The 27,061-nt window shown below is 45.4% G+C and overlaps 2 protein-coding genes across 2 annotated transcripts in view; both read right to left on the bottom strand.

Moving 5' to 3' along the window:
* The window catches only part of LOC142908275 (uncharacterized), a 59,494-nt gene that overhangs the window by 19,305 nt on the left and 13,128 nt on the right, over nt 1-27,061 (bottom strand). The gene's annotated exons all lie outside the window — the stretch shown is intronic.
* LOC142908276 (uncharacterized) lies at nt 6,877-14,140 on the bottom strand. Its single transcript, XM_076058755.1, has 3 exons — nt 13,579-14,140; nt 11,171-11,241; nt 6,877-9,107 (listed from the first exon to the last, which is right to left on the bottom strand). The coding sequence occupies exon 3, from the start codon at nt 9,095-9,097 to the stop codon at nt 8,060-8,062; it is 1,038 nt and encodes a 345-aa protein (XP_075914870.1). The 5' UTR covers nt 9,098-9,107; nt 11,171-11,241; nt 13,579-14,140; the 3' UTR covers nt 6,877-8,059.

Genomic DNA, 27,061 nt, shown 5'->3' with positions numbered 1-27,061 from the left:
GTGTCATCCACATATCTCTTCCACAGGGAAGGTCTGAGGGTGGAAGTCTGGATGGCGTCCGATTCAAATTTCTCCATGAAAACATTGGCTATCACTGGTGACAAGGGGGAACCCATGGGAGTACCCTCATTTTGTTTGTAGAAGGAACCATTCCAGGTAAAGTAGATGTTGGTTAGGCAGTGTCTGACCAGCGTAGGTACCTCGGGGTTTAGTCCATGTTGTACCAAATTTTCAAATATATTAATGGTATCAGGTACCGGGACCTTGGTGAACAAGGAGACCATTTCGAAGCTGACAAGGATATCGTCAGGGGACAGTACAACGTCTTTGACCGTAGAAACCAATTGGTCTGAGTTAAGTACTGCTGAGGAGGTCTTGCCAGTGAAAGGTAGCAAGGTATCCGACAGAAAACGTGCTAGCTTATAGGTAGGGGAGTTGATCGTGGATACGATGGGTCGTAGTGGAGTGCCTTCTTTATGAATCTTTGGAAGACCATAGAATCTAGTGGGTCTTGCAGCAGAAGGTTTTAGGGAGGGACGTTTAGTTGGTTCGATTAGGGAGGTCGAACTTGTGATGATCTTTTTGTTTTTTTTTATAGTTAGGCTATTAGTAGGGTCATTTTTAATTTTTGAGTAACTACCATCATTGAGTAGGTCCTGAATTTTATTGTTGTATGAGTTTTTATCCACAATTACAGTGGCATTGCCCTTGTCGGCTGAGAGGATGACTATATCATGTCTCTCTTTTAATTTCGCGAGTTCAGAGCGTTCATCTTTGCTGATGTTGCTCACGGGTTTCTTAGCATTCTTAAGAATAGTAGCTATTTCAGCTCTTGCGACGTCTGCTTGGATGTGTGCTATACCTTTGCGGGCTACATGGACCTGAGAAATGATATCATCTATCGGTATGTTTTGGGGTGACAGCTAAATTTAGTCCTTTAGCCAATACTGTTTTCAGATTGTCCGAAATCGGGGTGCTACTCTGATTGATAACAATTTTGTCAGCGTTTAGTTTGGTGATATGTGGAACCGGGTTTTTTCTTTGACAGGTGGTTGAATTTAGCTTTGCATTTGATTGAAAGTGAATCGGCAAAAAAAACAGTCGTGTTGTCTACGTGGTTCCAATCAGAAGGTGACATTTTTTGTGTTAACGTTAAATGAGCTTGTAGGAGAGTCCTGTCTAAAGTATCGAGTTCAAAACGTAGTAGTCTTATCCTCTCTGAGATTAAAGAGAGGCTGGCCTTAAACAGAATCTGTTTAGAATTCGGTGAGGACACAGCAGCAGAAGTGAGTGTGAAGGCGATGGGTATTACCTTGTGGTCGCGACATCTTTTGAGGAAGATGAGCGTCTCGATGAGCTGTGACTTCTTGTCCCGTTGTCTGTTAAAAGCTCTAACAGATAGGTGAAAACCCTCCCCGTAGAGGCTATCAATTCTAGATTTGAATCTTTCGAGACTGCAAGGATCCATACTCTTTGGTTCTATTCGGTAAAGTCACGTCGGTAAAAAATAAAACAACAAAAATCACGACGTTTCGGCCACAACACAAGCGGCCTTCATCAGGTGAAGGGACCAGACTGTCTCAAAGACTGCGCTGGAGTGAAACAGAGCCAAGCTCAGACCACAGCCTTTAAGATGTGTGAGAGGGATTAAGGTGCCTTGATCAAAGGAATTGGCATTTAAAAAAATTCAAAACCCACTGGCTACACTCTTTTATATAAGTGTTGTGTCCTTAACTAACCACATGGAGACGTCTGGTTGAGGCAACGCGTTTATTATAACTCTTTCGAACTCGGCTCTACACACTACTGTAACACGAAGGGGTACGGCCCCCTCCACCCGATAGCCTCCGGGAGAGACAGCCTCCCTTCTATCGCAGCCTGCACACTCCGGGCTCTGCTACCCACAAGTCCCTTAGCCCGGCGTTAAGGGAAGACTGGACGACCCGTCCCAGCCAGGGTACGGGAGCTCACCTCTGGTCCGCTACAACCCGGCTCTAACAAGAGCCTCGGTTGAGGGTCCCCGGGTGCTGGTCCAGTCTTCAGGTCTTCGGATGTCTTCAGGCTTGAGTTGGTGAACACTGCCTGGACCGTCCAGAGGGTCGGCCTTTTATCCCCAGGTCGGGGTCACCCCTCCCCTCCTGACCCCCCCCCCCCCCACCCCCCAGAACCTTCTGGAAGGTCTTATCTTAAGGGACCATAGGGACGGGGGGGGGGGTCAGGGGTGTTAGTCCCCGGTCACGGGGGGGGGGGGGCGCCGTGGGTTTACCTTGGTCGACCCCTACGCACCTCGCTCTCTCTCTCGGCTGCTCCCTGTTGACCCGTGAACGTGGTGGCAGGTCAGCTTACAGCGCCTTGTTATGGCGCTTACGCACAACTTCGTGACTAACGCTGCACGTTCCGTCGTTTTCATGCAGGGGGCGCTACAAACCTTCGCGCCCCCTGCATGAACGACGGAGGTGCAGGGACAGACGTTCCATCGCGTTGGAATCGATCTGCAGACGGCGGTCTTCTCGCACGACCAGCTCTGTGTCACCTCATCTCGATCCCGCGATCCCAACCAGGTGAAAGTCCGCATCGAACCGAACCCCCGGCAAGGCCATCTACTTAACAACGAGAGAAAATTCACACGAAATGTCGTTTTAAATGAATAAGCTTTTAATGAAGAAATACAATTATCTAATTCAAAACATAATACAATTCAAAGTTATTTCAAAACTTCCAAATGGAGCATCAGGTGCTTGCGTAGAGGCGTCGTTCATGTGCAATTTTTTTTCGTTACTTTCCTGGCCCCAGGCCGTAAATGGTTGTGAGGGGCGCCGCAGGCGGTCAGGCTTGCTTCATGCCTCGGTTGTGAGCATCCAGACGTTAAATCAGCAAGGAGCATTTCTAGTCCTAGTTAGGCAAAATCTACGTCAACACGTAATACAAAATTATAATTCGTGTTGTAGAGAATGTATCTCCTCTACGTGTAACTAATGAATGATCCGAGTGTGCTCCCTATTTCAAAGACAATGAGTTGCTCCAGAGGGAGATGCTTCCTGAAAACACAAAAAGTACCCTTTGCCCTGTATCACAAGAACAATGAGTCTCACCTGAGTTATCTGTACAGGTTACTTCCAAAGCACACACTTTGTCCTAACATGACTTATTTAATGTATGACCCTTATTGACAAAATGTTACATGTACGCACACAATCAAAGTATTCATTCTAAATTATTGAGTCATTTTAACAAAATTGTATTACTGCACTGAATTATGCTGTATCAGGTTACATCGTATTAACAAGAAGATATTTTTAAAAATACGCACCGTCTGCTTAACAGTGTATGTACAACATACTATTGTCATTCTAAACGAGTAGGCCATTGCATGCTGGCGTCTGGGTCAAAATGTATCAAATTCTAAACATTACCTACAAACTCCACAACTGAGATGCCACATCAACCATCGCCCCCTACTGACAGGCTCTTGTCCACATGCAGGCCGGTGCAGGGCCACCACCTTGTGCCACACAGGGGCAGCTGCTACTTGGGGATGCTCTTCGAGTGTTTGAGACGAGATACGACGCAAAACTCCGAATTGCCAGAGGCGATTAAGCAAGCACCATATAAATGGAATTATTAGACTAGTGAATGCTTGGGAGCTTACTGCCTCTCGCTTCTGATTAGAGATCTACCCAACCCACAGGTCCACAAAGACCGGCCGCTCTTACCCTGCAGGTTGCACCTAGGAATTGAGTGTTCAACTTCACATTCATGTCATTAAAGGGCTGTGACAAAGGTGCATCTATTGAGCGACATTGTCTCAAACCTACACATCTACCGGGTCTCCATTTGACTTTGTATTGTCTCGGAGGAAGTCCACCCACACTTCCACTTCCACAAACCGCTATGAGTTGCCTCGCTCTGCCTCACAGTCAGAATTCTCCTCCTGCTTCACGTTGCCTCCATCGATGTGAAGGTCCGATTTTGGAGTTGAATCATCTTCACATTTTACCTTCACTTCTTGGCTCTTCACCATCACTTCTTCACATTTCACATTCACTTCTTCGCTCTTCACCATCACTTCTTCACATTTCACCTTCACCTCCACATATTTTTCCTCGATACCTTTAAAAGTGTCCAAGCTGGGATTTTCTTCCGGTTCTTGTTTCATGAGGGATGGGCTCATTGCGGCACTTTGACTTTCGCAAGATGATTTCAGACTCCACTCCTTGTGGATCTTCCGATGCTTGTGAGCTCTCTGGTGTACATGAAGATTTGGTGACTGTGCAAACGCCTTCCCACACACACTGCACTTTAAGGGTTTCTCTCCCGTGTGTGTTCTCTGGTGTGTTACCAGAGCAGATGAAAATGTAAATGCCTTCCCACACACACTGCACTTGAAGGGTTTATCTGCTGTGTGTGTTCTCTGGTGTACATGAAGATTTGATGAAAGTGCAAACACCATCCCGCACGGAGTGCACCTGAAGTGTTTCTCTACCTTACTCTTTGGTTCTATTGGGTAAAGTCACGTAGGTGAAAATAAAATAACAAAAAATCACGTTTCGGCCACAACACAAGCAGCCTTCATCAGGTGAAGGGACGAGACTGTCTGGAGGACAGCACTGGAGTGGAAGAAGCCACGCTTAGATCACGACCTTTAAGCTGTGTGAGAAGAAAAAGACCAAGCGCCTTGACAAAGGAATTAGCATATAATTTAGCATTGAAATGGCTCATTGAAATAGCTAAGTTAAAGTATACACATCCGCAGAGGTACCCTTTGACAAAGGAATTAGTATCGAATTTAGCATTGAAATAGCTGAGTGATTAGCTTGTAACTGGTCACAGAAATAGCTGTATTAAAGTTAATGCTAAATTCGATGCTAATTCCTTTGCCAAAGGGTACCTCTGCGGATGTGTATACTTTAACTTAGCTATTTCAATGAGCCATTTCAATGCTAAATTATATGTTAATTCCTTTGTCAAGTCGCCTGGTCTTTTTCTTCTCACACAGCTTAAAGGTCGTGTCTAAGCGTGGCTTCTTCCACTCCAGCGCTAATTCCTTTGTCAAGGGATACCTCTGCGGATGTGTATACTTTAACTTAGCTATTTCAATGAGCCATTTCAATGCTAAATTATATGCTAATTCCTTTGTCAAGGCGCCTGGTCTTTTTCTTCTCACACAGCTTAAAGGTCGTGATCTAAGCGTGGCTTCTTCCACTCCAGTGCTGTCCTCCAGACAGTCTCGTCCCTTCACCTGATGAAGGCCGCTTGTGTTGTGGCCGAAACGTCGTGATTTTTTGTTATTTTATTTTCACCTACGTGACTTTACCCAATAGAACCAAAGAGTATGGATCCTAGCAGTCACGAAAGCTTTAAATCTAGAATTGTTTCTCTACCGTGTGTGTTCTCTGGTGTCTTACAAGAGCAGATGAATGTGCAAACGCCTTCCCACACACACTGCACTTAAAGGGTTTTTCTCCCGTGTGTGTTCTCTGGTGTTCTACAAGAGCAGATGACTGTGCAAACGCCTTCCCACACACACTGCACTTGAAGGGTTTCTCTCCCGTGTGTGTTCTCTGGTGTTTTTTAAGAGTAGATGATTGTGCAAACGCCTTCCCACACACACTGCACTTGAAGGGTTTCTCTCCTGTGTGAGTTCTCTGGTGCCGTGTCAAATGTTCAGTACGATCCGTGCTGTATGCACAACGGTCACATTGATGCCTTTTTGCACCGAGCTGCGCCGAATGCCTTTGCTCCATCAGACCAATTCTGCAGAGGAAGCAACAGAGGACGCGTCAGCTGCAGACAGAAACAAAAGAATATCCACACCATCTACACGTCAGTATCGATGCACAGAGCAATGCATATACACACAGTAACACGTGACTTACACGTCTATACTTATTCATATATTCATGATATAGTGAAAAAGTGTCCCAATTTCATCACACGGGCTGTTATGGCACACAATGACAGGGCAAATGTCATAAACGTGCCTGGAAGCCCTCGTATCTTCAAAATGAATGTTAACCCAAAACTCCGAGCACACAATTTCGGCTGTCTGGCTTCAAAAGGAATATGTATAAAAGATAAATTCAGGTGACATAGCAAAGGGTGTGGAAAATAATACTATGTGTTATGCAGAAATGCATAAATGAATGTTCAATCACAACTTAGAGGTGTGAAGCCAGGCACAGATGTCCTTGAATGCTGGGATGAACAGTTCCGACTTCAGCTGCACGTGTGTTGTGATAACTTCCTGACTCCATTCTTACAAAGAGTTCCAGAGGAAAACTAAAATAAACTGTTGTGATACAACCTCCGTGCTCAACACAGTTAATAGACTTTACTGCAAATGCAAACTTCACACTGTCACACACTGGCATGGTAAACAGTTGGTGGTGTGTCCAGACGCATGACTGGCCACCTTCATCCACTCAGTATTAATGCTTCCTTACTCCACCAAGTAATTAAAGATCAATCAACATCGCTGAGGCTGCGTGTCTCTCTCTCCATGTGGTGAGATGTTAACTACCTCTCCTGGCTTACAGGAAGTCGTGGGTACGAACCCGACCCTGACGCTTGCTGTATATTTGGAGTTTGCGTGTCTCTCTCTCTCTCTCCCTGTGGTTGCGTTGATTTCCCTCTGGATCCCACTCCACATGCAGAGAGTTTTCATGCAGGAGGCGTTGCAAACCAATGCGCCCCCTGCATTAATGACGGAGGCGCAGGGACAGACGTTCAATCTGCAGACGGCGGTCTTCTCGCACGGCCAGCTCTGTGTCGCCTCATCTCGATCCCGCGATCCCAACCAGGTGAAAGTCCGCATCGAACCGAACCCCCGGCAAGGCCATCTACTTAACGACGAGAGGAAATTCACACGAAATATCGTTTTCAATGAATAAGCTTTTAATGAAGAAATACAATTATCTAATTCAAAAACATAATACAATTCAAAGTTGTTTCATTTTCAAACTTCAAAACGGAGTATCGGGAGCTTGCGTGGAGGCGTCGTTCGTGTGCAATTATTTTTGTGACTTTCCTGGCCCAAGGCCGTAAATGGTTGTGAGGGGCGCCGCAGGCGGTCAGGCTTGCTCCAACCCTTGGTTGTGAACATCCAGACGTTAATCAGCATGGACCATTTTTTGTTCTAATTCGACAAAACCTACGTCAACACGTAATACAAAATTATAATTCGTGTTGTAGAGAATGTATCTCCTCTACGTGTAACTAATGAATGATCCGAGTGTGCTGCCTATTTCAAAGACAATGAGTTGATCCAGAGGGAGATGCTTCCTGAAAACACTAAAATACCTTTTGCCCTGTATCACAAGAACAATGAGTCTCACCTGAGTTGTCTGTACAGGTTACATCCAAAACACACACTTTGTCCTAACATGACTTATTTAATGTATGACCCTTATTGACAAGATGTTACATGTACGCACACAATCAGACAAGTATTCATTCTAAATTATTGAGTCATTTTAACAAAATTGTATTACTGCACTGAATTGTGCTGTATCAGGTTACATCGTATTAACAAGCAGATATTTTTAAAAATACGCACCGTCTGTTTAGCAGTGTATGTACAACATACTATTGTCATTCTAAACGAGTAGGCCATTGCATGCTGGCGTCTGGGTCAAAATGTATCAAATTCTAAACATTACCTACAAACTCCACAACTGAGATGCCACATCAACCATCGCCCCCTACTGACAGGCTCTTGTCCACATGCAAGCCGGTGCAGGGCCACCACCTTGTGCCACACAGGGGCAGCTACTACTTGGGGATGCTCTTCGAGTGTTTGAGACGAGATACGATACAAAACTCCGAATTGCCAGAGGCGATAAAGCAAGCACCATATAAATGCAATTATGATAACATAGTCAACGCTTGGGAGCTTATTGGCTTTCGCTCCCAGTTAGAGATCTACCCAACCCACAGGTCCACAAAGACTGGCCACTGTTACGCTGCAGGTTGAACCTAGGAATTGAGTGTTCAACTTCACATTCTTGTCATTAAAGGCCGGTGACAAAGGTGCATCTATTGCAGCGACATCGTCTCAAGCTTACACATCTACCGGGTCTCCATTTGACTTTGTATTGTCTCGGAGGAAGTCCACCCACACCTCCACTTCCACAAACTGCTGGGAGTTGCCTCGCTCTGCCTCACAGTGAGAATTCTCCTCCTGCTTCACGTTGCCTCCATCGATGTGAAGGTCCGATTTTGGAGTAGAATTTTCATCTTCACATTTCACCTTCACTTCTTCGCTCTTCACCATCACTTCTTTACATTTCACCTTCACTTCTTCGCTCTTCACCATCACTTCTTCACATTTCACCTTCACATCCACATATTTTACCTCGATACCTTTAAAAGTGTCCAGGCTGGGATTTTCTTCCGGTTCTTGTTTCATGAGGGATGGGCTCATTGCGGCACTTTGACTTTCACAAGATGATTTCAGACTCCACTCCTTGTGGATCTTCCGATGCTTGTGAGCTCTCTGGTGTACATGAAGATTTGGTGACTGTGCAAACGCCTTCCCACACACACTGCACTTGAAGGGTTTCTCTCCCGTGTGTGTTCTCTGGTGTCTTACAAGAGCAGATGAATGTGCAAACGCCTTTCCACACATACTGCACTTGAAGGGTTTCTCTCCCGTGTGTATTCTCTGGTGTGTTACAAGAGTAAATGAACGTGAAAACGCCTTCCCACACACACTGCACAAGAAGGGTTTCTCTCCCGTGTGTGTTCTCTGGTGTTCTAGAAGAGCAGATGACTGTGTAAACGCCTTCCCACACACACTGCAATTGAAGGGTTTCTCTCCCGTGTGTGTTCTCCGGTGTGCTACAAGATTAGATGACTGTGTAAACGCCAGCCCACACACACTGCACTTGAAGGGTTTATCTCCCGTGTGAGTTCTCTGGTGTTTTTTAAGAGTAGATGATTGGGCAAACGCCTTCCCACACACACTGCACTTGAAGGGTTTCTCTCCCGTGTGAGTTCTCTGGTGCTGTGTCAAATGTTCAGTACGATCCGTGCTGTATGCACAACGGTCGCATTGATGCCTTTTTGCACCGAGCTGCGCCGAGTGCCTTTGCTCCATCAGACAAATTCTGCAGAGGAAGCAACAGAGGAAGCGTCAGCTGCAGACAGAAAAAAAATATCCACACAATCTACACATCAGTATCGATGCACAGAGGAATGCATACACACAGTAACACATGACTTACACGTCTATATATTCATGATATAGTGAAAAAGTGTCCCAAATTCATCACACGGGCTGTTATGGCACACAATGAGAGGGCTAATGGTCATAAACGTGCCTGGAAGCCCTCGTATCTTCAAAATGAATGTTAACCCAAAATTCCGAGCACACATTTTCAGTTGTTTTGCTTGAAAAGGAATATTTATGAAAGCTAAATTCACATGACATAGCAAAGGGTGTTGAAAATAATACTATTTGTGTTATGCAGAAATGCATAAATGAATATTCAATCACAACTTAGAGGTGTGAAGCCAGGCACAGATGTCCTTGAATGCTGGGATGAACAGTTCCGACTTCAGCTGCACGTGTGCTGTGATAACTTCCTGACTCCATTCTTACAAAGACTTTAATGCAAATACAAACTTGACCCTGTCACACACTCAGAGGTGGAGCCAGGATTTTCAGGTAGATGGGGCAACCCCTTCAGCAATGAAAATTTTTGGGAGTTGTTAGTAAGTAAGGAGTTGTTAGTAAGGAGTTGTTGGTAAGTAAGGAGTTGTTAGTAAGTAAGGACTTGTCCCTTGCTTTTGATTCAACGCGGGTGATCGGCATCGCGCTCGCTGAAGGTGTTTGTCATCAGGGAAGTCGTGTACTGTATACGCAACTGCGCACAATTCTGTGAGTCGTTTGTAACTGCTTTGCCGTTAATTATTGCCAATTATGGAGTCCCTGGCACGTAATAACATGTCACACGGTGGCAGTGGGGGTCGCAAAATGCTGATTTATCTATATATATAAAAGGGAAATGTGTGGATACGTGTGACTGTTCAAAATGTTTAGCAAACTTCCCAAGAGGCTACACACTTGAAATTTGGCATGTGGCGAGGTTCCATACTGTACACAATGTAAAAAGTATAAAAATAAACTTTGGCATTTTGGGGGAGGGGTGGGGGAAATGACCATGGAGTGTGTGACGTCAACCCGCAACACACCTGAGTTAAGCGCTCTGCAATGCTTACCCCTTCCATATGCCTCTTCGCGGGCCGTACTTCTAGAGCTGTTAACAGCGTGCCGGGAGATTTTAGGTGGCGCTTCGCTCCTGGCCGATGAAGCCATTGGCTTCTCGGAGTCTCAATACAAATCCGTGCGAAGAACAGGTACAACAGCTATCTTAAATATAAGGCAGAAATTACATCAGCTTGTTTGTGTGAAGCAGCAAAACCTCTCCAACGCTGAGCTCTGGCGTCATGAAATTTTCACAGCTTCTGCTGTTTGGAATTTCTAAGTGAACGCGACTATTTTCAGCTCGCCACGTCATTCCCTTCCAGAGTTGGCAAAATCGACCTCACGTAGAAGTGGGTTAAGGTTGAATTTCCTTGAGTGAAAACATCCGATTTAGGAAACCTGATTTGTTTCTGCTTTTTTCTTTCTTGCAAGCATCGATTTTTTCAGGGTTTTTCAGTGAAAGATAAGGGAATATGAAATTTGAAATTTATCCAAAACAAGAATCCGAGTCCTGGGCGAAGCCGGGAGTGAAGCTATTTACTAATAAACCCCAATGATCCTATCAAAATTAGGGATTTCAATCGGATTGTTGGGGGGGCACGTGCCACCCCACCCCCACTGGCTCCACCACTGTCACACACTGGCATGGTTCACAGGTGGTGGTGTGTCCAGACCCATGCCTGGCCACCTTCACCTGCTCAGTATTAATGGTTCCTCACCCCACCAAGTAATTCATTGAGGATCAATCAACACAGTCGAAGCTGCGTGTCTTTCTCTCTCTCCCCGTGGTTGTGTGGATTTCCTTCCCAATACCCGGGTTTCCCCTCCACATGTAGAGTGTGAACACCACCATGCATCTAGAGTGAATACCACCACACGTCTAGAGTGAACACCGCCACACGTCCAGAGTGAACACCGCCACGCGTCTAGAGTGAACACCACCACGCTGTTGACAAGCCCCACCTTGTTGTTGTTGTTGTGGGCAGGTCGCTTCTGAAAACAAGAGCGGTACAGCAGCTCAACGCGGGCGTGGCCTGGTAAAAAAATAAAAAAAAACTGTGAATATTTAAAACAAAACAAAGTTACAGAGTAGCGAGGCAGGTGAAGAGAAATTAAAACTTAAGCAAGATACTCTTTGGTTCTTTCGGTAAAGTCACGTAGAAATAAATAAATTAATTAAATAATAGTTTCAGTTTCATTTATTTGGTATAGCCCTGTGAGCCATTCGGCTCTTGAATCGGGTGCAACTGCAACAATCAAAAAACTTAAACATGAACAAGAAAACATCTTGAAGTGACAATGTGACTCTGTAAACAGAAAATCCAGGGGAAAACAGCAAAATATTCCACAAAAAGCACCGTACACCATCGCTGTATCCAAATAGCATACAACGTTTCGATTGCAACACAAGCAATCATCATCAGGTACAAGTGATAGAGAAAAAAACCTAGTAAACTTAGAAACGTAATGCAATACAACACAGAGAGTCGGCTAACGTAACAGTCAACAACACCCCACCTGGTTGATAACGTTCTTCTAAAGATTGCTCAATTTGAGAGAGAGGCAAAACACAGACACGGAGACACGTAGACAGAGAGAGATAACACAGAGACACACAAAGAGAGACACACACATAGGCACACAGAGAAACAACGCCTCTGTGTCGAGGCCTTAAATAAAGAGAGAGGGAGGGTAGAGAAGTTAGCAAGTCAATGCAAGGCCGTAGCCATGGAGTCAACATTGGGGGGGACCAAATCTTCCAGGGGGTCTGGGAACCCCCCCCCAGAAAAAAATGTAAATTTGAAAACTTATTTCCTGCCATTTCCTGCGTAAAATATTAACAAATTTCACTAACACATGGGATGGATTTTGTATTATTTGATACAATCATGTCTAATATTGAATTACATTGCTCTGTTTTTACTTTTTTAACTTTTCTTCTTTCATAGTATGTAATGGCAGAGATTAGGGATTCATAAAGTACAACGCAATCATATAAACAGAAATCTATGCATTGTTATATGAAGACAAGTCCAGATTTTGTGGCCAAGGTTTAGCAAATTGTTGTTTTTATGAACATAGCATAGCAATTATTATTTAGAAAACATTTTTATAGCAATATTATATATTGTATATTGCTATAGCAATATATTGGGGGGGGGAGGACATTTTGAGCATATTTGATAATTGGGAGGGTTGTGTCCCCCAATATATATAATTATTATTATAATATATTATAATTATTATAATTACGGCCTTGTGTCAATGAGAGATTTGGAGCTTTGGTAACTGCAGTAAATAATAATAACACGAGGACACACACACACAGAGAGAGAGAAAGCACACTTAATCAAACAAACTGAGTACATCTTCTTTGGTTCTTTCGGTAAAGTCACGTAGAATGAGAATAAAATAATAAATTGATAAAATAAAATAACACAATAATATTCTCACGACGTTTCGGCCACAACACAAGCGGCCTTCATCAGGTGAAGGGACGAGACTGTCTGGTAGGACAGTGCTGGAGTGAAAGAGCCACGTTCAGATCACGACCTTTAAGCTGTGTGAGAGGAAACAAAGCACCTTGACAAAGGAATTAGCATAGAATTTAGCATTGAAATGGCTGAGTGATTAGCTTGTGACTGGTCACAGAAATAGCTATGTTAAAAGTTAAAGCATACACATCCGCAGTCACAAGCTAATCACTCAGCCATTTCAATGCTAAATTCTATGCTAATTCCTTTGTCAAGGCGCTTTGTTTCCTCTCACACAGCTTAAAGGTCGTGATCTGAACGTGGCTCTTTCACTCCAGCGCTGTCCTACCAGACAGTCTCGTCCCTTCACCTGATGAAGGCCGCTTGTGTTGTGGCCGAAACGTCGTGAGAATATTATTGTGTTATTTTATTTTATCAATGTATTATTTTATTCTCATTCTACGTGACTTTACTGAAAGAACCAAAGATGATGAATCATTGCAGTCACGAAAGCTTTAAATCGAAACTGAGTACAATTACGAATTCTAATGCAATGCAACACAGAGAGTCGGTCAACACACAAGTAACGCATAGCCTGGTTGATTACTTTCTTTCGAAGATTGCTCAACTAAGCGAGAGAATTGAAGCAAACGCGATCAGGCGAGAGTAGGAGGCAAGACGCCACGTGCTTAGGCCCAGCGCTGTAAAGTTCCAACCTGGACATCGCTTCCAAGCTCGCTGCTACTCAATTGACATCCCTACGAGAGAGAAAGCGAGGCTCTACCTCGGTAAACAACAACAACCACCACAAACACAACAACCACCACAAACACAACAACCACCACAACAACCACCACAAACACAACAACCACCACAACCGCGATGAGAATTTCTCACCTCGGATTTCAGTTTACGCGCGGAGCGGCAGATTCCGGTTACCTCGTGACGTCACGCGGCAGGAGGCGGTGACCTGACGTCACTTGCGGGGAACAAGACACGCCCCTCCCACAATCAACGGCTCTGGGACTTAAATAATTTATGTTAATGAGCCTGGCCCATAAGTGGAGGGATTGGGCGTGGGTGCCGATCTCGTCGCAATAAACTCGCAACGGCTTTCACGAATACATTATGTTAATGAGCCGCCAGTCACCGTGAGTAGCTGTGCCCAAATAAGGATTGTACTTAAACGGATAACGAAAGTGACCCAGGCAAGAGTGACGTCACGCTCAAGGGCACGTTGGATGGGGTGGGGTGAACGCCTTGGTGACATTACGTCAATAGCGAGGTACACCTCCCCCTGGCGTTTCACGCCGATGAGGTAATGCTGAGTGGTGACGTCACAGAACGTGGTTGGAGTTTAAGTTGATTTAGATTCATTTTCCATTGCTCCCTCCCTTGAACAGAGACCCCTTGGGTGTGTGAGCTCAGCAACAACGTGTACATTATTGTGTACACACACACAAACAGTGTACACACTGTTTGTGTGTGTGTACACAATAATGTGTACACACTGTTTGTGTGTGTGTACACTGTGTGTGTGTACACAATGTGTGTGTGTACACAATGTGTGTGTGTGTACACTGTGTGTGTGTACAGTGCGTGTGTGTACAGTGTGTGTGTGTACACTGTGTGTGTACACTGTGTGTGTACAGTGTGTGTGTACACTGTGTGTGTGTGTACACTGTGTGTGTGTGTACACTGTGTGTGTGTACACTGTGTGTGTGTGTACACTGTGTGTGTGTACACTGTGTGTGTGTGTACACTGTGTGTGTGTACACTGTGTGTGTGCACAGTGTGTGTACACTGTGTGTGTATACACTGTGTGTGTACACTGTGCACTGTGTGTGTGTACACTGTGTGTGTACACTGTGTGTGTGTGTGCACAGTGTGTGTACACTGTGTGTGTGTGTACACTGTGTGTGTACACTGTGTGTGTGCACTGTGTGTGTACACTGTGTGTGTGTGCACAGTATGTGTACACTGTGTGTGTATACTGTGGTGGGCACAGTGTGTGTACACTGTGTGTATACACTGTGTGTGTACACAGTGTGTGTGTGCACTGTGTGTGTACACTGTGTGTGTGTACACTGTGTGTGTACACTGTGTGTGTGTGTACACTGTGTGTGTACACACACACTGTGTGTACACTGTGTGTGTACACTGTGTGTGTGTATACTGTGGTGGGCACAGTCATCTCAGTCAGTCGACCAATGGCATCTTTTAATCAATTTATTATTTTCCAATTTTCATGTTTTATTGTTTTCTATCTACGTGACTTCACCGACAGAACCAACAATATAAATGTTCATCAGCTGCGCCACGCTGTGTGGGAGCTCCCTGGCCTGTCGCTCCGCACGAAGCTGCGTGGAGCCGTCTGGAAGGAAGTTCTCTCAGGCTGACCCCCCCAACGCCTCCACGCAGATTGAGGCGAGCCGAGTGGAGGCGAATTCTATTTTGACTTGAAACTTTCGTGACTGCAGGAATTAATATTCTTGGTTCTTTCGGTAAAGTCACGTAAATAAAACAAAATGACAATTTAAATAATAATTTTTTTTGTGTTTTCTATTTACGTGACTTTACCGAAAGAACCAAGAATATTGTAGCACATTCTCTATTTACTGCAGAGGTTCACGGTTCAAATCCGACAGGCACACCTGGCTACCCCAGTAACAATCACCACAATATGCGCAGTCTGCTTCACGGCAGCTGTAAAACATAGCGTTGTGTCATTCACAACGCACAGGCCATTGCATGTTGGTGTCACGGTCAAAATTGTGGCAATTCCAAACATTATCCAGAAACTACACAAGGGAGATGGCGCGTCAATGATCGCCCCCTACCGACAGACTCATGTCCACGTGCAGGCCTGTGCAGGGCCACCTTGTGCCACACAGGGGCAGCTGCCACTTAGGGAGGGGTCCTTCGATTGTTTGAGATGAGATTCGATACGAAACACCGAGTTGCCGAGGCAGTTAGGCAAGCGACTTATGAGTGCAAATATGATGTTGGTAACGTAGTGAATGCTTGGGAGCTTCATTGTCTCTCGCTCCTGCTGACAGATGTACCCAGCCCACAGCTCCACAGCTACCAGCCGCTCCTACTGTGCAGGTTTGGCTACGTACGGTGCGAAATAAGTTCAATGTACACACAGAGACTCGGAGCAAGTTTGAGTCGCGTGTAGTTGTGGGCGCATGTTGCTACTGACAGTAGTTGAACACGGTTGGAAAGACGCTGACAGAGACACACACAGAGACTGACAAGAGAGAGGTGGACAGACACAGACAAGAGGAACACAGAAAGAAAGATACAGAGACGACAGAGACACAGTCAGCGAGAGAGAGACACAGAGGGGAACAGAGACACAGACGGACAGAGAGATGTTGAATCGAACAAACTTAACTCGCTCCATAGAAAAGAGATTCCTCAATCTTTGCCCATCCCCGGAAGTCGTTCTAGTTTCTATTTATTTCATTGTGTGTGGTGTGTACGTGTAAGCAATGTGGGATATCGATGTACACAGATATGAACAAGATCAGCGGACAAGACGTCTTCCATACACTTTGGTTCTTTTGGTAAAGTCACGGAAGGTAGAAAAAATAAATTAAAATAATAAATCACGACGTTTCGAGCGGTCGTCCTCAGGCGAAAACATCCAGACATTGTCGCGGCAGAAGTCACGTGAGCTACGTCACGTGACTAAGATAAGGTGACCCCCTCCCCCCCACGTGGCTCGCCCCGCGTCTCGAGTGAACACCGCCACGCTGTTGACGAGCCTCACCTTGTGTGGTGGGCAGGTCGCTTCTGAAAACAAGAGCGGTGTAGCAGCTCAACGCGGGAGTGGCCTGGTAAAAAACAAAGAATACAACACTGTGTGAATATGCAAAGTGACAAAGTAGTGAGCCAGGTCAAGACAAATTTAACTTAAGAGAATGGAAGCGAATGCAATCAGGCGAGGGCAGGAGGCAAGGCCCCGCGTGGCTAGGCCCTGCGCTGTAAAGTTACAACCTGGACATCGTTTCCAAACTCGCTGCTACTCAATTGACATCCCTACGAGAGAGAGAGCGAGGCTATACCTCGGTAAACAACAACAAGCACCACAACCACACCCACCACCACAACCACCACAACCGCGATGAGAATTTCACACCTCGGATTTCAGTTCACGCGCGGAGCGGAAGCTTCCGGTTAACTCGTGACGTCACGCGTCAGGAGGTGCCGTGACGTTACTTCCGGAGTACAAGTCACACCCCTCCCACATCAAGGGGCTCCTTAACTTGAATAAATTATTCTAATTGGACCGGCCCATACCTGGAGGCGACGTCACGCTCAAGAGCGCGGTGGTCGAGGGTGAGGCGAATACCTTGGTGACATGACGTCACTTGCGAGGCCCACCGCCCCCTCGCGTTTGACGCCGATGAGGTCACGCTGAGCAGTGACGTCCGAGAGCGGGGTCAGAGTTCAAGTTTGTTGACGGAAGGGGAGCGGCAGTGACGTAGTGAGCGCTCCACTCCCGACCAGCCGAGTTCCATTCCCGCTCGTGGCCAACACCGCCAGTGGCGATTTTCTGAACCGGTCCTGAGCCTCCCCTACGTCGACTCAGCCTCAAACGAGTACCCCGGTGCGGTGTGTAAACATCGCCACTAGGGAGACAAAGGCGGCCGGGCGTGGTGCTGGCCACCCACCCCCTCGTGTGCCGTCCCACCCTTAATAGGTGCTCGCTAACATCACTTGCCGCTACATTCTGTGCAGGCTATACGGGGTATCTTTGTCTTTGTGTTAGGTGCTCACTAACTGCACTTGCAACAACATTCTGTCCAGGCTATACGGGGGATCTTTGTCTTTGTGATAGGTGCTCACTAACAGCACTTGCCCCAACAGTCTGTCCAGGATATACGGGGGATCTTTGACTTTGTGTGTTGGGAGCAAGTTTGAGTGGCGTGTAGCCGTGGGAGCTGAACGGGCGCCTGCTGCTCCTGACAGTCGTTGACTTCGGTTGGACAGACGCTGATAGACAGACGCAGACAGACAGACAGGCGGACAGACACAGACAAGAGGAACACAGAGACAGAGAAAGATAGACAGAGACAGAGAGACAGGCAGAGAGAGACACAGAGGCGCACAGAGACACAGGCGGACAGAGAGATGTTGAATCGAACACACTTAACTCGCTCCATTGAAAGAGATTCCTCAATCGACGGCTTGTGCACCAGATCTTATTTATTCACGATGTACTTACAAAAAAGTCCGCAGACTACCTGCTGGATCTCCTCTCTGTTTCAAAGAACAAATTTGACCTCAGGTCTTTGCTCATTTACCAGCTTCACATTCCCTATTGCCATACAAAAACTGGTGGAAGGGCCTTTGCTATTGATGCCCCCAGAGTCTGGAATGCTATTGCCAATAAACTGCAACTTGAATCGCTACCAATGAGATCTTCTCTCAAAACTGCTCTAGAGGAGTTGTACACCCCAAGCTGCCACTGCTATTCATTGGCATAAAATAAAATGTTTATCTGTATTTTGATTTAGCGTACTGATCTTAAAGGTGCATTGAAAAATTTGAAACTCCGACCGATGCTTTTGTTGTTGTGGAGTAACTCATGCAGCCAGCTATGGCTCTAGGGTTTGGTGTTACATGTTATTTATGCAGTTTATTGTAAAAATTCGGTCACAGTCCTTGTGATCACTGTTACGTTGCAATTATGGCTTTATTTTTTGGTGATTTGGAAAACGTTTTTTGGTTTGGACATGTTTGTTTTGTTGTCGTACGGAGTTAGACTGATGGCCTTAAATCTAAGTTTTTGTGGTTGTTGTTCTAGATTTGAAGCTTTCGTGACTGCAAGGATCCATTCTCTTTGATTCTATTCCGTAAAGTCACGTAGGTAAAAATAAAATAACAAAAAATCACGACGTTTCGGCCACAACACAAGCGGCCTTCATCAGGTGAAGGGACCAGACTGTCTCGAGGACAGCGCTGGAGTGAAACAGAGCCAAGCTCAGACCGTGACCTTTAAGCTGTGTGCGAGGAAACAAGGTTCCTTGACAAAGGAATTAGCATAAACAAAAAAAATTCGCATTTAATTGGCGGACTTAGCATGATGAAAGGTGTAGAGAGGGTGAACATGCGGGTGCACATGCGTCCGCATGTGCTGCGAAAGTTTGGGGTACCACTACTTGAAAAAATATACTGTACCATTGAAATTAGTTTAATGTTTGGTTCGATTTAGAACATCTTTCCAATGGTTGCTTAATTTTAAACCATCTTCTCGGTTGAAATTGTGTCTGTGTTTGTAGATCTGAATTGCCTCGTGAACAAATCTCTGATAAAAAAAAAAACGTGGGTTTGCAAAGAACCTTGGTATCGGTGAAAATTATATCGTGATCACCCACAGCATTGTAACAATGATCAGCTACGGCAGAAGAATTCGTTTTGCCGTGTTTCAAATCTGATTTGTGCTCACGAATTCGGTCAGAGACATGTCGTTTCGTCTCCCCGATTTAGCAATCACCGCAGGTACAACTCAATTTGTAAACCCCGGGGTACTGTAAGTCAGGAATGACATCCTTCACGGATGGGATCAGATCACGAATTTTGTGTACTGTATTGAACCGGACCTGGATCTTGTGTTTGTTTAGAATTTTTGAAATCTTTTTTAGTAACGCCTGCTATATATGGTAGTGTGATGGTTTTGACCAGAGTATCAAGTGGTTGTTTCTGTATGGAGGGAGAAACAGCTTGGCGGATGGTACGGTCAGAGTATCCATTCCTTTTTGAGGGCCAGGTGTACATGTTTCAATTCACTGGTCAGGTGGTGTTGGTCCGAAATGCAATAAGCCCTATGGTATAAAGTTTTGATGAGATAATTATTTTGGGCTGGGTGGTGGTGGGAATCAGGTTTCAAGTAGGAATCTGTGTGGGTGGGTTTCCTGTAGACAGAATGCCCCAATGAGCCATCAGGTCTCCTCTCAAACAGAACATCTCAGAATGGTAGCTTGCCATCTTTCTCCACTTCCATGGTGAATTTGATGGCGGGATGTCTGGAATTGATGTGGTGTAGGAAAAGGTTCAGAGCTGGGAGGCCATGTGGCCAAATGACGAAAGTGTCATCCACATATCTCTTCCACAGGAAAGGACTGAGGGTGGAAATCTGGATGGCGTCCGATTCAAATTTCTCCATGAAAACATTGGCTATCACTGGTGACAAGGGGGAACCCATGGGAGTACCCTCATTTTGCTTGTAGAAGGAACCATTCCAGCTAAAGTACGTGTTGGTGAGGGAGTGTCTGACCAGCGTAGGTACCTCGGGGTTTAGTCCATGTTGTACCAAATTTTGAACAAGGAGACCACATCGAAGCTGACAAGGATATCGTCAGGGGACAGTACAACATCTTTGACCATAGAAACCAATTGGGCTAAGTTAAGTACTGCTGAGGAGGTCTTGCCAGTGAAAGGTAGCAAGGTATCCGACAGAAAACGTGCTAGCTTAGAGGTAGGGGAGTTGATCGTGGATACGATGGATCGTAGTGGAGTGCCTTCTTTATGAATCTTTGGAAGACCGTAGAATCTAGGGGGTCTTGCAGCAGAAGGTTTTAGGGAGGGACGTTTAGTTGGTTCGATTAGGAAGGTCGAACTTGTGATGATCTTGTTGGTTTGCATAGTTAGGCTATTAGTAGGGTCATTTTTAATTTTTGAGTAACTACCATCATTGAGTAGGTCCTGAATTTGATTGTTGTATGAGTTTTGATCCATAATTACAGTGGCATTGCCCTTGTCGGCTGAGAGGATGACTATATCATGTCTCTCTTTTAATTTCGCGAGTTCTGAGCGTTCATCTTTGCTGATGTTGCTCACGGGTTTCTTAGCATTCTTAAGAATAGTAGCTATTTCAGCTCTTGCGACGTCTGCTTGGATGTGTGCTATACCTTTGCGGGCTACATGGACCTGAGAAATGATATCATCTATCGGTATATGTTTTGGGGTGACAGCGAAATGTAGTCCTTTAGCCAATACTGTTTTCAGATTGTCTGAAATCGGAGTGCTACTCTGATTGATAACAATTTTGTCAGCGTTTAGTTTGGTGATATGTGGAACCGGGTTTTTTCTTTGACAGGTGGTTGAATTTAGCTTTGCATCTGATTGAAAGTGAATCGGCAAAAAAAGCAGTCGTGTTGTCTACGTGGTTCCAATCAGAAGGTGACATTTTTTGTGTTAACGTTAAATGAGCTTGTAGGAGAGTCCTGTCTAAAGTATCGAGTTCAAAACGTAGTAGTCTTATCCTCTCTGAGATTAAAGAGAGGCTGGACTTAAACAGAATCTGTTTAGAATTCGGTGAGGACACAGCAGCAGAAGTGAGTGTGAAGGCGATGGGTATTACCTTGTGGTCGCGACATCTTTTGAGGAAGGTGAGCGTCTCGATGAGCTGTGACGTCTTGTCCCGTTGTCTGTTAAAAGCTCTAACAGATAGGTGAAAACCCTCCCCGTAGAGGCTATCAATTCTAGATTTGAATCTTTCGTGACTGCAAGGATCCATACTCTTTGGTTCTATTCGGTAAAGTCACGTCGGTAAAAAATAAAACAACAAAAATCACGACGTTTCGGCCACAACACAAGCGGCCTTCATCAGGTGAAGGGACCAGACTGTCTCGAAGACTGCGCTGGAGTGAAACAGAGCCAAGCTCAGACCACGGCCTTTAAGCTGTGTGAGAGGGATTAAGGTGCCTTGACAAAGGAATTGGCATTAAAAAAAAATCTTTTGTCAAGGCACCTTAATCCCTCTCACACAGCTTAAAGGCCGTGGTCTGAGCTTGGCTCTGTTTCACTCCAGCGCAGTCTTCGAGACAGTCTGGTCCCTTCACCTGATAAAGGCCGCTTGTGTTGTGGCCGAAACGTCGTGATTTTTGTTGTTTTATTTTTACCTACGTGACTTTACCGAATAGAACCAAAGAGTATGTTGTTGTTGTTTGAGTTGCATCCCACTGGGATTTTTTGCACACAGCGTTGGTGTACGGTGCTTTTTTCAGGAATATTTTTGCTGTTTTTTTCCCATGGATTTTGTGTTTGCACAGTCACATAGTCACTTTAAGATGTTTTTCTTGTTCGTGTTTTTGTTGTGGTTGCACCCGATTCAAGAGACGAATGGCTCACAGGACTATACCAAAATAAACTGAACTGAACTGAATCTTTGCCCATCTCCAGAAGTCGTTCTAGTTTCTATTTATTTCATTGTGTGTGGTGTGTACGTGTAAGCAATGTGGGATATCGATGTACACAGATATGAACAAGATCAGCAGACAAGACGTCTTTCATACTCTTTGGTTCTGCCAGTAAAGTCACGAAGGTAGGAAAAATTAAATAATAATAAAAAATCGCGACGTTTTGATCGTAACACGAGCGGTCGTCCTCAGGCGAAAACATCCAGACATTGTCGCGGCAGAAGTCACGTGAGCTACGGCACGTGACAAAGAAGGTGACCCCCCCCACCGTGGCTTGCCCCGCTCAGCTGAGCATTGTTTTAATGCGGTGGGATCACGCGAAATTAATTTCTTTAAGACGAAGGTATTTTCAAAACCCACTGGCTATACTCTTTTATATAAGTGTTGGGTCCTGACCCGTCCCAGCCAGGGTACGGGAGCTCACCTCTTGTCCGCTACAACCCGGCTCTAACAAGAGCCTCGGTTGAGGGTCCCCGGGTGCTGGTCCAGTCTTCAGGTCTTCGGATGTATTCAGGCTTGAGTTGGTGAACACTGCCCGGCCCGTCCAAAGGGCCGGCCTTTTATCCCCAGGTCGGGGTCACCCATCCCCTCCTGACCCCCCCCCCTCCCTGAACCTTCTGGAAGGTCTTATCTTAAGGGGCCTTAGGGACGGGTGGGGGGTCAGGGGTGTTAGTCTCCGGTCACGGGGGGGGGGCGGGGGTTTAACCTTTGGTCGACCCCTACGCACCTCGCTCTCTCGGCTGCCCCCTGTTGACCCGTGAACGTGGTGGCAGGTCAGCTTACAGCACCTGGTTATGGCGCTTACGCACAACTTCGTGACGAACGCTGCACACCTATGCGCCCCCTGCATGAATGACGGAGGCGCAGGGACAGACGTTCGATCGTGCTGGAATCGATCTGGAGACGGCGGTCTTCTCACACGGCCAGCTCTGTGTCGCCTCATCTCGATCCCGCGATCCCAACCAGGTGAAAGTCCGCATCGAACCGAACCCCCGGCAAGGCCATCTACTTAACGACGAGAGGAAATTCACACGAAATGTCCATTTCAATTAATAAGCTTTCAATGAAGAAATACAATTATCTAATTCTAATGAGTGTTGTTGTGGAGAATGTATCTACTGGATGTGCTCTGCCTTGTAACCGAATACAAATCTGTACCAAAAATGCATTCCAAATGTGCTGTTAAAATTACCTCCTTGCTATGAAGCAGATCAACAGACACGACATCTTTCATTTATTGATCTCTCCACGGAACAAAGGAATGTTTTACACAACCTATAACTAGCACAGCCTTCTGGGAGTGCATCATTGATTCAGTGCAAGCCACATGTGGACCCTTATTGGTGCACAGCATCTCAACAGCAGCCGAGCTTGCTTCAACCGTTACGGACATCCAGACGTTAATCAGCAAGGACCATTTCTTGTCCTAGTTAGACAAAATCTACGTCAACACGTAATACAAAATTATAATTCGTATTGTCGAGAATGTATCTCCTCTACACGTAACTTTTGAGTGGTATGCCTTGTAACTGATGAATGATCCGAGTGTGCTCCCTATTTAAAAAACAATGAGTTGCGCCAGAGGGAGATGCTTCCTGAAAACACAAAAATACCCTTTGACCTGTATCACAAGAACAATGAGTCTCACCTGAGTTATCTGTACAGGTTAATTCCAAAACACACACTTTGTCCAAACATCACTTAATCAATGTTTGACCCTTATAGACAAAATGTTGCATGTATGCACACACTCAGACAAGTGTTCATTCTAAAAATTGAGTTACAATATTTTTTTTGTATATGACAACAGACGGAGTGAGTTAAATAAAAAGCGTGTAAAATACGCACTGTCTGCTTAACAGTGTATGAACAACATTCTATTGTGTCATGCAAAACGAGTAGACCATTGCCTGCTGGCGTCTCGGTCAAAATTGATCAAATTCTAAACATTACCTACAAACTCCACAACTGAGATGCCACATCAACCATCACCCCCTACTGACAGGCTCTTGTCCACATGCAGGCCGGTGCAGGACCACCACCTTGTGCCACACAGGGGCAGCTGCTACTTGGGGATGCTCTTCGAGTGCTTGAGACGAGATACGACACAAAACTCCGAATTGCCGAGGCGATAAAGCAAGCACCATATAAATGCAATTATGATAACATAGTCAACGCTTGGGAGCTTATTGGCTTTCGCTCCTGGTTAGAGATCTATCCAACCAACAGGTCCACAAAGACTGGCCACTGTTACGCTGCAGGTTGATCCTAGGAATTGAGTGTTCAACTTCACATTCTTGTCATTAAAGGCCTGTGACAAAGGTGCATATATTGGAGCGACATCGTCTCCAGCTTACACATCTACCGGGTCTCCATTTGACTTTGTATTGTCTCGGAGGAAGTCCACCCACACCTCCACTTCCACAAACTGCTGGGAGTTGCCTCGCTCTGCCTCAGTCAGAATTCTCCTCCTGCTTCACGTTGGCTCCATCGATGTGAAGGTCCGATTTTGGAGTTGAATCTTCATCTTCACATTTTACCTTCACTTCTTCGCTCTTCACCATCACTTCTTCACATTTCACCTTCACCTCTTCATATTTTACCTCGATACCTTTAAAAGTGTCCAGGCTGGGATTTTCTTCCAGTTCTTGTTTCATGAAGGATGGGCTCATTGCGGCACTTTGACTTTCACAAGATGATTTCAGACTCCACTCCTTGTGGATGTTCTGATGCTTGTCTGTTCTCTGGTGTACATGAAAATTTGATGAATGTGCAAATGCCTTCCCACACACACTGCACTTGAAGGGTTTATCTCCCGTGTGTGTTCTCTGGTGTCTTACAAGAGTAGATAACTGTGCAAAAGCCTTCCCACACACTGCACTTGAAGGGTATCTCTCCTGTGTGTGTTCTCTGGTGTGATACAAGAGCAGATGAACGTGCAAATGTCTTCCCACACACACTGCACTTGAAGGGTTTCTCTCCTGTGTGAGTTCTCTGGTGCCGTGTCAAATGTTCAGTACGATCCGTGCTGTATGCACACCGGTCACATTGATGCCTTTTTGCACCGAGCTGCGCCGAGTGCCTTTGCTCCATCAGACCAATTCTGCAGAGGAAGCAACAGAGGAAGCGTCAGCTGCAGACAGAAACAAAAGAATATCCACACCATCTACACGTCAGTATCGATGCACAGAGGAATGCATACACACAGTCACACGTGACTTACACGTCTATACGTATTCGTATATTCATGATATAGTGAAAAAGCGTCCCAATTTCATCACACGGGCTGTTACGGCACACAATGAGAGGGCTAATGGTCATAAACGTGCCTGGAAGCCCTCGTATCTTCAAAATGAATGTTAACCCAAAACTCCAAGCACACAATTTCGGCTGTCCGGCTTCAAAAGGAATATTTATGAAAGCTAAATTCAGGTGACATAGCAAAGGGTGTTGAAAATAATACTATTTGTGTTATGCAGAAATGCATAAATGAATGTTCAATCACAACTTAGAGGTGTGAAGCCAGGCACAGATGTCCTTGAATGCTGGGATGAACAGTTCCGACTTCAGCTGCACGTGTGTTGTGATAACTTCCTGACTCCATTCTTACAAAGAGTTCCAGAGGAAAACTAAAATAAACTGTTGTGATACAACCTCCGTGCTCAATACAGTTAATAGACTTTACTGCAAATGCAAACTTCACACTGTCACACACTGGCATGGTAAACAGTTGGTGGTGTGTCCAGACGCATGCCTGGCCACCTTCATCCACTCAGTATTAATGCTTCCTTACTCCACCAAGTAATTCATGGAAGATCAATCAACATCGCTGAGGCTGCGTGTCTCTCTCTCCATGTGGTGAGATGTTAACTACCTCTCCTGGCATACAGGAAGTCGTGGGTACGAACCCGACCCTGACGCTTGCTGTATATTTGGAGTTTGCGTGTCTCTCTCTCTCTCTCCCCGTGGTCGCGTTGATTTCCCTCTGGATCCCATTCCACATGCAGAGAGTTTTCATGCAGGAGGCGTTGCAAACCTATGCGCCCCCTGCATTAATGACGGAGGCGCAGGGACAGACGTTCGATCTGCGGACGACGGTCTCGTCGCACGGCCAGCTCTGTGTCGCGTCATCTCGATCCCGCGATCCCAACCAGGTGAAAGTCCGCATCGAACCGAACCCCCGGCAAGGCCACCTACTTAACGACGAGAGGAAATTCACACGAAATATCGTTTTCAATGAATTAGCTTTTAATGAAGAAATACAATTATCTAATTCAAAAAAATAATACAGTACAAAGTTGTTTCATTTTCAAACTTCAAAACGGAGCATCGGGAGCTTGCGTGGAGGCGTCGTTCGTGTCCAATTCTTTTCGTGACTTTCCTGGCCCAAGGCCGTAAATGGTTGTGAGGGGCGCCGCAGGCGGTCAGGCTTGCTCCAACCCTTGGTTGTGAACATCCAGACGTTAATCAGCAAGGACCATTTCTCGTGCTAATTCGACAAAACCTACGTCAACACGTAATACAAAATTATAATTCGTGTTGTAGAGAATGTATGTCCTCTACGTGTAACTTTTGAGTGGTATGCCTTGTAACTGATGAATGATCCGAGTGTGCTGCCTATTTCAAAGACAATGAGTTGATCCAGAGGGAGATGCTTCCTGAAAACACAAAAATACCCTCTGACCTGTATCACAAGAACAATGAGTCTCACCTGAGTTATCTGTACAGGTTACTTCCAAAACACACACTTTGTCCTAACATCACTTATTCAATGTTTGACCCTTACAAACAAAATGTTACATGTACGCACACAATCGGACAAGTATTCATTATCAATTATTGAGTCATTTTAACTAAATGTTATTACTGCACTGAAATATACTGCATCAGGTTACATCGTATTAACATGAAGATATTTTTAAAAAGACCACACCGTCTGCTTAACAGTGTATGTACAACATATTATTGTGTCATTCAAAACGAGTAGGCCATTGCATGCTGGCGTTTGGGTCAAAATGTATCAGATTCTAAACATTACCTACACACTCCACAACTGAGATGCCACATCAACCATCACCCCCTACTGACAGGCTCTTGTCCACATGCAGGCCGGTGCAGGGCCACCACCTTGTGCCACACAGGGGCAGCTGCTACTTGGGGATGCTCTT

Source organism: Petromyzon marinus (assembly GCF_048934315.1).
Source record: "Petromyzon marinus isolate PM22_M1 ecotype Great Lakes invasive population chromosome 78 unlocalized genomic scaffold, UKy_Petmar_22M1.pri1.0 chr78_unloc.1, whole genome shotgun sequence".
NCBI classification, from domain to species: Eukaryota; Metazoa; Chordata; class Hyperoartia; order Petromyzontiformes; family Petromyzontidae; genus Petromyzon; species Petromyzon marinus.
This window is presented reverse-complemented; position numbering and strand designations above follow the sequence as displayed.

What these genes read in the sequence shown, in the direction of transcription:
- LOC142908276 (XM_076058755.1), bottom strand. Translation starts at nt 9,097, where the DNA reads ATGGAGCAAAGGCACTCGGCGCAGCTCGGTGCAAAAAGGCATCAATGC.